The sequence below is a fragment of the Neophocaena asiaeorientalis genome, unplaced genomic scaffold, assembly GCF_003031525.2.
Source record: "Neophocaena asiaeorientalis asiaeorientalis breed wild unplaced genomic scaffold, Neophocaena_asiaeorientalis_V1.1 scaffold280, whole genome shotgun sequence".
Classification (NCBI taxonomy): Eukaryota; Metazoa; Chordata; class Mammalia; order Artiodactyla; family Phocoenidae; genus Neophocaena; species Neophocaena asiaeorientalis.
The window spans coordinates 9603953-9619195 of NW_020185321.1; the positions used below are offsets into that span (position 1 = coordinate 9603953).

Genomic DNA, 15243 nt, shown 5'->3' on the forward strand with positions numbered 1-15243 from the left:
TATGTTGGCTATAAAGCAGAGACACTAAATTTCTCCCCAAAGATCTGCACAACCAGTTAGAAGAAAAAAATAATTCATTTCAATCAACCTTGCGGACCTCTGGGACCCATTAATGCAAGAATAAATGCTATTTTAAACCCAGTACTTTGTGAAGCTAGTGGCTTTCAGAAACTATTTATGTGAAGCAGTGTTTATGAGCATATGAAATGTCAATCTGGAATGATCTGAATGTTAAAAATTTAATAATATTTTGTAACTGGATTAAGGAAGAGCAATTCTCTTAAATGTACCACTGAGAAATTAATATTTAATAGTATTACTATTTCCTTAGGAAATTAAAAAACTCATTTCAGGCAAGTTAAAAATTACAAGTTTCAAAAAGCAGATGAAATTGAAGCAAACAAAGCACGGTTATCAGGCAGCACTATTTACCTGGTCATGGTATTCACCTGGTACCTCACAGGATTCATGGGCCGTAAAAGCAAAGAGAAGCCATGATAGTGACAGAAAAGGGACCTGGACAGATATGCTGAGGGGAATAAACAAACACACGCCAGCTACCATGAAGTGGAGGACCAGGTTTGCAGGACCTGCCTCCTGAGCCCTGATCTGGCAACTCGCTTTCTGGAGTATACTTAGATGTCCTGTAGGCACCTCACATGCACATGATCTAAAATGTAGCTCTCTGACTCTGGGTTCTTCCCACTTCCTCCTACTACCAGATTCACCATCCCAACACACCATATTTACCAGATCATCCTTCTTCCATCATACCCCCGCCCCCGACAGTGGTTCCCCACTGTCGTCCGTAAAGTGCAAACCACTGGCTTGACTCGCAAAGCCTCCACATCCCAACGGCCTTTCCAGCTCGATCTCCCATCCTACCTATGCTAACACTCGGTGTCATCAACTTTGTCACCTTGCTGTGACTGATAAGGCCTTATGAATTCCTGCATCCAGAATGTTTCCTCATCACACTTCCTATACCTAGAAAGCGCTTCTTTTAAAATTTCTGGCCCATACTAAATGCCCTAAAGTCCTCATGTTGTGAGGGGCTTCCACATCAGACCTACCCAATGCTCTCCCTCCTGCTTGGAATCTTGGCACTGTCTCTGTACCCAGCTGACTCTTGTGTAGATTTTTAAGCTCCTTCAGGTCAAGAATCGTGTCTTTTATTTTTGTACATTCCCATGTGATTAGCCAAGTGCCCTGCACGTAAGAGGCATTCAACAAAAACATGTTAATTGAAACCTAAAAGAGTAAAGCATCGGATAAGTTCTATGAGGAGAGGATTTTCTGTTATGATTGATGATCGCTAGGCAAGGCTGGAAAAACTTATTAGAATGGAGTTTCAGGAGTTTACTTTTAGAGGAGAAATGGGAAAGCTGCCATTTCGCAGAGAGAAACATGGAGAAAGTTATAGCCCATTCAATATGTAGAAAGATGTTTGGTAAGGCTAGGACTAAGCCCAGGACATGAGTCCTTCAGCAAGCAAGGCAGGGATGGAATCCTATTCACACACATGGCATCCTTAGTAATTAGTGTAGTACCAGGCTCAGAGAAGACACCGTAACTGTATGATGGATTATTTAATGAATATGCAAATAATGCTTTTCAAGACCAGAATTTCAAATTTTGTGAATGGAAGTCTGTTGAGACAACAGATTAGACTAGCCTTGAAAATGATGCTGTTTGGCAGAACATGTGTCTGAAATAAAGACAATCAACTTCTTTTGCCTTTAATATCAACAGTGAGGTCTGCCTATACTATCCCCAGATATCCTAAACTAAAGGCATGGGGAAAAGACATTGAAGGAAGGGGGAAAGGTGAGTGGGAAAGGGGTAGTGGAATGTAGAGGATGGAAAAAAAGAAATAAGTGATGGCTGTGATAAATAGAAAATATTGATACTAACCCCAATTACTTAGGACCTACAAATCTGCTAGAATGTTTAATGACAGAATTCTAAAAGTTAAGACAGTTTCAAATAATAGTAAAAAGGCTACTAGCACTCCCTAATTTGGACATGATTAATAATAAATTGAACTTAATTCAACTATTCTAATTCAACTTAATTTAACTCGGTTGAGGGCCAACCACATAAAATATTTCATTAGAAATATGAATGTAAAGTAGTCATTGGTGAGCCTACACTGCTTCAGTTGTTTACTTTTTATAACAAAAAAAGCACACTCAATGCTCACCCAGGATCTACAGGGTCACACTATTACCATGAACTGTCCCAAAACTGGAATCACCAATTCTTTATGTCCTTCCATTTGACATGCTTCAACATCAGCTTGACCTCATCTGACTGAAATCATTCTCAGATGACTTCGAATTTTGCTCAAATGACAAAGTAATGAAAAATAAATAAAATTTTATGTTTCATTTCATCATTTATTACTCAATGATGAAATTTTATTACAATTTTTTGCCTAACAAATCAGCTGCCTACAACTGATTAAAAAACAAAAAAATTAGACTTGGTCATATAATCCATGCTGTGAATTAGGTGAAAATATTTATGATTCACAAGTAATGGGAAAAAAATCAGAACCAAATGAACTTGAAAACAGTAAGTATTCTACTTTTTGTCAAGCTCTAAAGAAAAAAGTTATAAGTGTATACGAAGGGCTTTGGGGAAAAAAAGGCATTTCAGAGGCAATAAACTTTTAAAAAATTACATCAGCATTTGTTAGGAAAGTACATACTGCTTTTCGCTTAAGAATGCAGTCCAACCTCCAACGATTTCCTTCAACCACCGGACGTTTCAGGAAGATTTCTGGACTCAACCTGAAATCACGAAACCAAGATTTCAAGAAACTAAAACAAATATAAAGTTCTGGTTGTGTCATAGGAAGCAGAGGCAATTTTAGCTCAAATGTCATCACCATCCTCCACTGTGGCAGGCCATCCAAAGTTCCACTATGAGTCCACGTACAACTTCATATGGGAACAGCAGCCTCTACCCCAAAAAGGTCAATTTCAATTTCTCTATCTTACTCACACATCATACATAGACACACCTGCAGATACTATTGACTGTCCACCTTCTCCTTCCTTGCTGTCAGAGCCCACCTCCCATGACTGAATGTGAATATTCTAAATAATTGCTTTCCCAGACTCCTGTGCAGCTCCAGCACAGGAAAATAACACAATCCTGTACAATGAGATATATGAGGAGGTACACGAGGGGTTAATGGAAAAGTTGTTTCTCTTATGAGAGGAAGAGACACATGCACACACAAAAAAAACCCCAGGAAAAGCGGCTCTAGGATGGATGTTGTATGGGGGTGTGATGCTTAGACAGGTGCAGCTAAATGGAAATTTAAGGGCAAAGCCAGAACCCTGAAATCACTGGATGACTTCACCAACTTTAGTACTGCCTAACTTTAGATTTCTCACTCAATGAGACAAATCCTCATTGTTTAAGCCACCTTTAGTTGAGCATTCTAGCAACCTAGGCCAAAAGTGTTCTAATAGATAAACATGAACACTGACTTCCTATACCAAGCAGTGTCCATGGGAACCTGGGGCTTTCTGAGCAGGGAAGAAGGCAGGCTTGCTGATAGATGAACTTTTCCCAGTGTGAGAATGGACCCTGGGTTCTTCTCCTTAGTAGTGCCACAAGCAGCACAGTACAGGAGTCACTTTTTCCCTTGGGGGTGTGTTCAAAATTACTGCCTGAGTTAAACTGGTAAGTAGTGTACCTCCTCTATAATGGGAAAAACAAACAAACAAACAAAAACAACAAAGAAAATTTCATCCACTGAAATGCTAGACCTGGAGGAGTGGGGTAGACTGTGTAAGGATCAAAGCCTTACAGAATACTAGCGTGGAATATTGGCTTAGCCAGGGAGTCTTCTAAGCATGTGAAAACAACAGGGTTTTAAGGAGCTAAAGAGATTAAAAGAAATAATTTTACGCTCTGTGTCATTCAGTTAAAGAAAATAAAAACCCAGAGAAAAAAGTATCTAAAGAAACTCATATTGGGTAAGATAAATAAGAAAACAGACAAATAGAAGGGTGTGTACAGTATAAATCTTGACATATTTAGTTTAGAATAGGAAACAAACAAAAAAAATGCAGCAACTGGTAGGAAAAGATCTAAGATGAATTAAAAACAGATCTGTTTTAAATAGAAAAGTGTGTCATTGGGCACTGCTAGTTCACTGAAAGTAGGACATACCCAACAACATATATACACTTGCAATTTTTGATGTACACATTAATTATGGGATCAGAGGGCTTCAGTTTTGGGGCCATTTTCAGGTCTATACTCTGCAATTAAGCCTTCATCATCTTTTTTTTTAAATCTAAAAGCATTGTGTACCCTGTATGCAGAGTGTTCTATTAGATGCTTTGGAGGATCTTAAGCAGGCTCTCAAGGAGACCTGGATTTTGAGGATAATGCATGAAAAGATAAAAATAGTCATGCTATAAAAACTGAAAGTATAAACAAAGGCAAGGAGAGAATAGCTATGACCCACAAGCATCATTATGTCAAGATCTTTACTAAGTAATTATTAGCTAAGCAAAATTCAAAAGAATTGTGTAATACTACATATCATTGAGTTTAGGACACCAATGACTGTAAGATGCATCATTACTGTGTGTATCACTAAGAAAGAAAAAATAATGACAGCTATAACTGTAAGATGCTATTGAGTGTATGATGTATTACGACTTCAGAGATGTTGAAATGTGCTTCTAAGTAAATGCTCCTTTTAGAAGGTTTTATAGCTGCAAATGCTTGCATGAGAAAAAAAGCTTAAAATCGATGATCAGAGCTTCCATCTTAAGAAGACAGAATAAAAGAATAAATTAAGAAAAAGTAAGAAGGATGGGAATAATAGATAAGAACGGAACTCAACGCAATATGAAACAGAACAACAGTAGACAAAACTCAATGAAACCAAAATCTAGCTCTTTGAAAAGATTAATAAAATTGACAAACTAGCTAGATTGAAACAGAAAAGAGGAGTTTGACTATTTTAGATTTCTTACTTAAGTGGGAAGAAATAATATCAATCCTACCCAAACTCTTTCAGGAAACAAAGGCAGGGGAAATACCATCTCATACAATGAGGCTAGCATTATCCTAATACCAAAACCAAACAAAGACAATCCAAGAAAAGAAAAAAATTAAGTACAATATTCCTTACGATCATAGAGGTAAAAATCTTTACCAAAACATCACAACTTATAAAAAGGATAACAAATCATGACAAAGTGGGGTTATTCCTAAGAATGCAAGGTTAGTTTAAAAGTTGAAAATCAATCAATGCAATTCAGCACATTAACAGAAAAAAAGAAAAAAAATGGTCATTTCAATACATGCAGAAAAGTCTTGACAAAATTCAATACCCATTCAGAATAAAAACTCTCAATACATTATAAATAGGAAGGAATTTCCTCAAAGTAATAAAAGGCACCTATTAAAAAAAATCTACCTAAAGCATATAATAAAAGACTGAAAGCTTTTCTTCTAAGACTGAGAACAAGAAAGATGTCCGTTCTCATCACTCCTATTCAACATTTACTGATGACGCTAGCCAGTGCAATAAGGGAAAAAAAGAAAGAAAAAGAAAATAAGAAATAAAAGGCATGCAGATTATAAAGGAAAACTGTCATTATTCACACATCACATGATCATCTATGGGAAAAATCCTAGGGCATCTACAAAAAAGCTATTCACACTAGTAAGTGAACTAAGCAAGATTGCAGTAAATAAGATCAATATAAAAAATCAACTGCATTTCCATATGCTGGCAGTAAACAATTGGAACCTGAATTTTTTAAAATACCATTTACAATAACATAAAAAAACATGAATTACTTAGTGATAAGTGCAAGACCTGTATATGGAAAGTACAGAACACTAATGAGAAAATTTAAATAAGATCTAAAAAAATGGAGAGATACACAGTATTTATGAATTGGAAGACTCAATAATGAGAAAGAAGAAAAAATTTGACATACTGTCTAACCAGAGGTGATTTTACCATTCTTTTCCCTCTGATTTCTCAGTTGGGAGGGAGAACCTGGAAATGGGCATTGGCACTGGTAGAGAGAGCCTCAGAAGTCCTCTAGTTCAGGCTTGAGGAGGAAGAGTGGTACTTCCTGACAGTGATAGTGGTGGCAGGGAGGGACCCACAGGCATCAAAAATGAGGAAATGGAACTTTTCTCTCCAATGGAAGAGCTGTGGTTCCAAGAGGAAAATATAAATATCCACTGCTTGGCTCTGGACACAAAGTGTCACTGAAGGAAGTGTGTGGCAGAGCAGGGTAAATAAAGCCTCCTTCTAGCAAGAGGACTAAAAAGGGAAGCCACAGGCAACCCATAAGGAGTGGGTATAACATGGAGAGAGAGGAGCTCAGAAAAGCAATGCTATAAAGTTGTTTATGAATTTCTAGCTCACTCCTAAGCTGCCCATGCATGGGTTTGGTCCTAATATGCCGCCAAAGAATTTGAAAACTGAAATAAGAAATAGACCACTGACCAAATTGGCCACTAGGTGGAGCACATGGGGGGCAGATCTAAACAGCACTGCAAAGGCTTTGAAAACAAAATTGACATTAAAAACACACAGGTAGAAGACTGGTTGCAACATTCTGCATGAACCCAAATGGGCCAATTTCCTGCTAAAACAAAAATATCAACATTCTCTATAAGATTTAAACAAGACCCAGAGTCATAATATTCAAAACTTCCAGAATACGGTAAAAAATTACTTGGCATACAAAAAAATCAGAAAAATCTCAACTTGCAGGAAAGACATTCAACAAATGCCAATGCCAAAATGACATAAATGTTGGAATTATTTAATGTAATTCTCTGCCAGATATTATAAAAATGTTTCAACAAGTAAGGGTGAACACTCTTAAAATGAATGGATAGAGAGTCTCAGCAAAGAAATAAAGATATAAATAAAAACCAAAGAGAAATTTTCAAACTGAAAAATACAATTACAAAAAACCAAACTCTCACTGGATAGGTTCAGTACCAGAACAGAGATGACAAAGGAAATAATCAGTGAACTTAAAGACAGATAAATAGAAATTATCCAACTTGAATAACTAAGAAAAGATTGAAAAAAATGAACAGAGCCTCAGAGACTTGTGGGACAATACTAAAAGACACAATTTATGTCATCAGAGACTCAGAAAAAGAGGAGAAAGAGGGAAATGCAGGAAAAAATTTGAAGAAAAAATGGCTGAAAATTTCTCAAATTTGATGAATGATATAAACCTACAGATTCAAGAAGCTCAGTGAACTCCAAACAGGATAAATTCAAATACCATAATCAAACTGCTGAAAACAAAAGCCAGGAAGAAAATGTTGAAAGCACTCAGAAGAAAAACAATGCATTATTATTTTTTGTGTGGTACGCAGGCCTCTCACTGTTGTGGCCTCTCCCATTGCGGAGCACAGGCTCCGGACGCACAGGCTCAGCAGCCATGCCTCACGGGCCCAGCTGCTCCACTGCATGTGGGATCTTCCCGGACTGGGGCACAAACCCGCGTCCCCTGTATCAGCAGGTGGACTCTCAACCACTGCACCACCAGGGAAACCCAACAATGCATTATTTAAGAGGAGAACAATGATTCAAAATGACTGCAAATTTCTCATCAGAAAACTTGGAGGCCAGAATGAAGTGGAACAAATTGTAGCTAGACTGTATAAAGTTCTTCTACAGTTTAGTAATAAGAAAACAATCCAATAAAAAAAGAAGAAAGGTAAGATTTTAATATGTTTCCAAAAAAGCTAAACAAATGTCCAAAAGTCACAGGAAGATATGCTTAACATGAAAAGACATTGCTAATGCAAACTGAAACCACAGTGAGAGACTACTCCATACCCTTTGGAATGACTAACATTAAAAAAGACTAACAGTACCAAGTGCTTGCAATGATGAGGAGGAATGAAACTCTCATACATTAGTAGTACAAGCACTTTGGAAAACAGATTGACAGTTTCTCATGTTAACCATATATTTAACTCCTAGTATTGATATAATACAGTAACTTGAATCTACTTTCTAAGACAAGGGTTACCTAACTGTGCTCCATGAGCCAAATCTGGTCCATCGCCTGTTTTAGTATGGCTTATGAGCTAAGAATGGTTGTTACATTTTTAAAGGGTTATTAAACACACATACACACACACACACACACACACACACACACACACACACACACACACACACACACCCCACACACACACACACAAAGAAGAATATACATCAGAGACTGCATGTATGTGAACTGAAAAGCCTAAAATATTTACTGTCTGGCCCTTTACAGAAAAAGTTTGCCAACCCTGTTGAAAGTCAGAGGCTTTTGAACTTTTTGGGTCATAATCCACAGGAATACATTATGAATCCACCCCAATATTTTCATCTATCTACCTACCTATCAGTCAGTCTTCTACTGACTACTGAAATAAAAATTTCACAAAATAACCCTTACTGCCACTTAAGTTGCAACTTTCCGTTCTCTTATTTCCTTCCTTTTCTTATCCTATTTCATTATTTAAATAAAATTCTGAACATAACCCACTGAATTCTTTTTTTTTTAATAAATTTATTTTATTTATTATTTTTGGCTGCGTTGGGTCTTTGTTGCTGAGCACTGGCTTTCTCTAGTTGCAGCGAGCGGGAGCTACTCTTTGTTGCGCTGCATGGGCTTCACATTGCGGTGGCTTCTCTTGTTGCAGAGCACGGGCTCTAGAGCACAGGCTCAGTAGTTGTGGTGCACGGGCTTAGCTGCTCTGCGGCATGTGGGATATTCCCGGACCAGGGCTCGAACCCATGTCCCCTGAATTGGCAGGAGGATTCTTAACCACTGCGCAACCAGGGAAGCCCAATTCTTTTAATAAATAATTACTAAAGGGCTTCCCTGGTGGCGCAGTGGTTGAGAGTCCGCCTGCCGATGCAGGGGACACGGGTTCGCGCCCCGGTCTGGGAAGATCCCACATGCCGCGGAGCAGCTGGGCCTGTGAGCCATGGCCACTGAGCCTGAGCACCCGGAGCCTGTGCTCCGCGACGGGAGAGGCCACAACAGTGAGAAGCCCGCGTACCACACACACACAAAAATAATAATTATAATAATAATTACTAAAGAGTCGCAACCCACCATTTGAAAAACATAACATTAAAATCAACTTAAATGTGTCTCCTACTTAGAACAGTCTTAGCTTGTGAGCCAGTCCAAATGAAATGTTGACTTTGTTTTTCACTTTAGAGCCTTTGTCTCCAGCTCAAAGGAGACCTTGTTTCTGTTCCCGTTCCTCTGATAACTCCCCCTTTAAATATCTTTGTTTATTGTTTTTCTTCTTTTTCTCCAGTTTTACTAATCCAGTCTGTCTCTGGCCTGTTTAATGCACGGACTCAGTACAGACACTGTGGCAGACCCCACCTGCACCCTCACCACCAACAGGCCAGGCAGAGAACCAATCTAGGCAAAGACTCAACACACGTGCTCCAAACATCCCTGCTGACCAGTGGGAATGAGAATCACCATCATCCAGAGGAAAGGTGATCTAAGCCACGCTTTATACATCCATCCTAAGTTAAAGCAATGGACTGGAAGCCACATCTTGGCACCCAGCCTCATTCTAGGACTCACTCCAGTGAACACTGGGTAGTTCACAGGTGACGTGAAGTAGCACCAAGCACAGAAAAGACATATAAGACATGTTCTCCTGGTAGATGCAGATAAACAAGTGAGGAATGTTCACTAATCCTTACACAGAAACTACCTCTTTTGATACCTTCAACTTCTAGCTAGGATTTACTCTTCACCTTAATTTTCAGATAGTCTGGGCTGTTTAACGAATCATTCTCTCTTCTAACCTGACAGCCTACCTTAGAATTTACCTCTTCAGAAAATGTCTTCTGACTAAATCTACCCAAATCTGATTATTACTTTATCCAGCACCTTAAAAAAATCCAATCTGCACTTAAAAAATGTCAGAGCTAAAAGGGATCTCGCACACCAGGCGGTGCATTCAGCTCCTGGGAGAGGCAGCTCCATGACATGTGGGCACTAGAGCAGACACACTGGATCCAAGCCAGCACCAGCATGTACATACTGTGTTGCTACGGGCAGTTTCCTAATTGGCCCCACTGAGCCTCACTTTTCTCATCTGTAACACAGTCCCTGGCGTTTAGTAAGAATTCAACTAATAGTAGCTACTTACTGTTAATGTTATTCAACTATGCCTTAGAAATGACCCCTTATAAAGGTGAATATGACTTGCCCCAAGTTAGTAATAGTGAGGCCCCTAAGGCGGTCTGAGCAGAGACTCTCACCATTCCTCTCCTGGACCACAACAATAACTCGCTAGATGGTCTCTATAACCACTGTTCAATTCATCTTCTACACTATAACCAAAATGGTCCCTTTTAGAAAACAAATTTGATTAAAATTCCCATGCTTAAAAATGTTCACTGATTCCCAGTGTTCAACGGACTGCACTGGAGTTCAAAGGACTCCAGTGTTCAAACAATGCAAACTCTTCAGCAGCTTATCAAGGGCCCTTCACAATTTGGCCCTAACCCGTCTTTTGAATGCTATCTCCACCCACCATCCCAAAGAATGCTATGCTTAAGCTGTTTACGACCTCTACCTTCCTCCAAAATTGCTGTGCTCTCTCACTCTATGCCTTGGTCCTGGTTATCCCTCTGTCAAAAACATTCACTGTCTTCAACTGGACAGCTCCATCACCCAGGACTCAGGCCAGCGTTCTGTCCATTGAAGCTTCCACAGCTCCTGCAGGCTCAGTCACTGCCCTAATCCATTGTTCTACACATGACTTCCTGACTCTCTACTGTTGCAGGGTAGGGGCTGCTTATCTTTCATCTTTCTGTACACGTGGCCTCGTTCAGTACCCGTCATAGAGGCTGCTCACTAAATAGCTCTGGAATGAATGAGTGAATAAATTAACAAATGAAAAGATGGATGGTTAAATGAATTAACAAATAAAGAAACTAAGAGCTTCTAGGTCCCAGGTTGCTTCTCATTTCACTAAATCTGCCTTTGCTTGCATACTAATTGTTTTAGAAACAGATTAACACAGTTTTCACTCATGTATATGATGTCTCTTGAATTAGACTGGAAACTTCTAAAGGTCATGTGCACCTTCTCACTATGCTTTTCATTCTCTCAGACCCAGATATATCAGGGTTTGATAAAGTTTCTGAATGCTCTCTTTTGCAACGTACTTGCACAACAAGTATTTTCTTCCTTGTTATGAGGGAAGTTCCTGCAAAGGTTTTATTTCAAAGAGTGTTGTAATAAGATGTTATCCTAGTGCAGTCACGAAAAAGCAATAACCTCCTGATTTATTTTCTTGCTGACAGCAGAAGAAAAAACATTCAAGGTTCCATCTCTTTAGATGTTTAAATGAGTCTGTATTTTAGTGTTCAGAACCTTCAAAATATATATTATTTGCTTGTGTAAAACATGAAAATACGGGCTCAGTGGAAATGCTATTTTCAGTCTCTTTCATGTCCCTGTCAAACTTTCAGAAATACTTTTTAAAGGGACATACCTACTACATTAAGCTTGAATCTACTCTCATAAGTGTTTAGAAAGTATTCAACAAAAGAGGTAGCATCTAAGTATGAAACTTTCTTTTATTCCTTGTAACTGACAGAAGAGACAAAATTTGGCAAGAATACAAAGGGCAAGATTAAGGTCCTCCATAAACATGAGAATAAGCAGGTTCTCAGACATGCTGACTATCACACACCCTATCTATTGAATCTAGATCAATCGTTCTCAACCAAGAGGGACTGTGCCCTGCCAGGGGACATGTGATGACAGCTGAAGACATTTTGGTTATCACAACTGGGAGCTTGCTACTGGCATCTAGTGGATAAAAGCCAGGGATACTGATGGTTCTAAACATCCCACAACGCACAGAACAACACCCCCATAATAAAGAATTATCTGGCCCCAAAGGTCAATAGTGCCGATTGGGAAAGCATGCCCTAGAATTATAGATTTCATCATCACTGAGGCAAAACAGTAGAAGAAGATGCGTTCATATTCCTAATTACTCTCCCCTCCCTGAAAAACCTAGAATTAGGAGGAAATGAATTATGAAGGTATTTTCATAGTTCAGTACAAGAGAGCATTTGGAAGGAAACAGGATAGGGAAAAACAGGGGGCATTTCAAGCAACTAAGTTCTTAGAAGGAAAACATATTTAAGACATTTTCATTTCCTTTGTAGCAAATGTTAGCATCTGTAATGGGTTTTAACTATCCAGGCAGATGGATAATTGGAACTAAAGTCAGACTACAAAGCCTACACCCACTCCAGGAGGAAAATTTCCCAAGAGCTAAATGAGTTTTAGGTACAAGACTTTCAGTGGCTTTAATAAACATAATAACTCTCATGGATGATTTTAAAGGGGATTAGAAAGTTGAGACATGACGCATCTCCAAAAAAGCTAACCATTACAATGGATATTTTCATAGAATAGGCAAATGGGAATATTCTAATTTCAAAGGGACAATTCAGAGGAAGCATATTCATTGGACCTCATGACAGACATAACCAGATGAGGAAAGATACCCAGGGAAGATTATTTTCCATTACCTCTACACCTATATTTGCATTGCAAAATAATCTTTACTAAAATGAATACGGGTTATCTGCTTCCAAATGGAAAGACAAAAACAAAACTGTTCAAACTAAATATTTTAAGAATATATATGGGTGCCAGGTTTTTTGAAAAGACCTTTTAGTGGAGGCTACTACAATTCATTAGTTGAGACTTTGGCCAAACCATCTGTGAGTACTGCTGTCTTTCCTAATGTACAATTCTACAACAGCACAACACTGTTCTATATTCCTAAACATAGAGACCTCCAAACAAACTCCCCAGGGACAAATACTAACCACCAATCTGTGATAAAAATCTCTTCTTTTGCCTCTTCCATTGCATTCGCCACATCTTCAAAATATCCTTTGGCATTAACATACCTGAAAAGACAAGTATTCTGTTTCATTTTTTTAACAAAACAAACAAAAAGGCATCTATCTTATGGCAAAAGAGAAGATGGAAGCCACTGCCTAGTTTCTACAAAACCACCAGTTTACTTTGTATAACTGGAAACAAGGATTGAAAACACCTTCTGTCTGCTATGTAGGAAGTACAGTAAGTAGACAGAAGTAGGCAACCTGATTCCTTTCTGCTGAGAGAATAACGAATTGATTGGCCTTATCATCGTATGGGGTCAGATGAATTCTCCCATCCTGTTGAACTCACACACGGTTGTTCTTCTGAGACCGAAAGCAGACCAGCTTCTAATCCATGGGTAGAAAAGCATGCTAAGCAGGATTTCATTTAAAAGAATTAGCTGGCAAGTAAAGTCTCTTTCTTAAATTATGGCTAATGACTTAAATAAACTTTCCATTTGCATCATTAAGAAAATGTATGAAATTAACTTTTAAAATCAAACTTCAAAATCTAAAGCTAGCTATCTAAAGCTCTCTGTAAAAAATCATAAAATGGAAAACTAAGTGCTGCTCAGGTAGTCCTATAAAGAAAGTCCCTTGTTAAGTATAATGCATAATATCTTTTCACAGCTTCAGAAATTGATTCCAGGTGAATTTAGACCACTACAATATTAAATGCTATGACTACTGTGATAGTCTTAGAGCAAAAAAGATCTTACCATTTAGCTAAAGTGTTCTCTTGGATTGCAGCATAAGACCCAAATCGATGATCTTTGAGAAAGTTGGGGCCATGTTTATGGATGAATTCTTCTATAGCCCCTCCCCACCACCGAGCATGTCTATAGCTGTTGCATTTTAAAATCAGTGTCCTTCAAAGAAAAGCAAAATGTGGAAAAGAATGGTCACTCTGTGTTCTGTCTCTTTAAACAATTTAAGAATTAAACATGTCCCATTTTGTTTTGTTACTGCAGCAAACATAAGTGGAAAATTTTAGGCAAAGAGCACCTTACCTATATCAGAAAAGTAGATTTTTAAACGTTTTTGGCAGGATTTTAAACTATATTCAACGTAGCAAAAACAAACCTTCAGGTTACTTATTCCCTCATTCACTTATGCAAACTTGTGTAAAGGCACTTATTACAGGCCTCGAGCTCGCTGTGCTGGACTGTGAGGTGGACAACGGAAGAGACATAAGGTGAAGGTCCTACATCGAAGTGTTAGAGAGTTGTTGGCTCCTGTAGAGGACATTTCCCTTGGGACTGCCTGGTGTCCATTCCCTCAGCCTCCCTTCCCTACTCTGCATCCACCAAAGCCAACAAAATGGCATCTTCCAGCCCCTGATCTCAAAGATTGGTTCAGGGATGAGGACATTAGCCAATTCCACCCAACAAGTGAGAATAAATGCAAGGACTTGCTCAGAAATGCCAAGAAGAGATTCCTTCCCTTCCACTGAACTTGGTTTGAGTGTAAGAGGCAGCCATCTTGCTACCACCAGGGGACCAGCCTGAGGATGGTGCAGATCCCAGGAGACAGAGCTGAGAAAGGCCAGGAAAACGCATCTCAATGACATAGTTGGAAGCTTGGAATCAGCCATGGTTAACGTGGCTTATTAGTTACTTCTGATGTAACCCAGAATGCACTGGATTTTTCTACTGCCAATGACTAAACTATCCTAAATGGTTACAGATTTATAAGTGCTGAAAAAAAATTCAGAGTAGGAGATCATAAAAAGTTATTACATGACAAATGCCAGAAATGGTGATTACCACCAAGAGGTGGAAATAAGTTATCAAAATTTGAAGTTCAGAGAAAACAAGGTGTTGGAGCCAGCGGTCTCCCTGCCATTTAGGGAGAAACCCACCTCAGTATAAAAGCCCTGTGAGTGAGGAGGGAGAGTTTGCCTTTGGGGGGAAATGCAATGATCCTGATGAGAAGCAGGGGAGGGGCTATATTCACAGACCCCAAAATAATTATTTATAAAGATTAGGGATGTCCAAACATCCTAACATTGATGCTTGGCTTTTGTCTGGGGGGTGGCGAGGGGCGAGGTGAGTCGTGGTGGTGCTGGGAGCAGTGAGGCACTCTCCATTGGCCGCCGCAGGGCTGACACCAGACTCTGCGGGCAGGTCAGGAGGCCATGGAATGTGCCTGGGCTTGAGCCAACATGCTAGTACTACTCCAACTGAGTTGAAATGCCTCTGAAAACTAGTTATGAGAAACAGATATTGTAGAAGAGATAGTGACAAACAGCGGTCTTATCACAGGAT

General features: G+C 39.0%; 1 protein-coding gene across 3 annotated transcripts in view; it reads right to left on the reverse strand.

The window, feature by feature from the left end:
- The window catches only part of PLD1 (phospholipase D1), a 203937-nt gene that overhangs the window by 83132 nt on the left and 105562 nt on the right, over positions 1 to 15243 (reverse strand). For all 3 annotated transcript variants that reach the window (XM_024734104.1, XM_024734106.1, XM_024734105.1), the window contains exons 10-12: positions 13696 to 13845; positions 12917 to 13000; positions 2714 to 2795 (exon numbers count right to left, since the gene is read on the reverse strand). In XM_024734104.1, coding sequence (XP_024589872.1) covers positions 2714 to 2795; positions 12917 to 13000; positions 13696 to 13845 — 316 coding nt within the window. The remainder of the gene's footprint in view (positions 1 to 2713; positions 2796 to 12916; positions 13001 to 13695; positions 13846 to 15243) is intronic.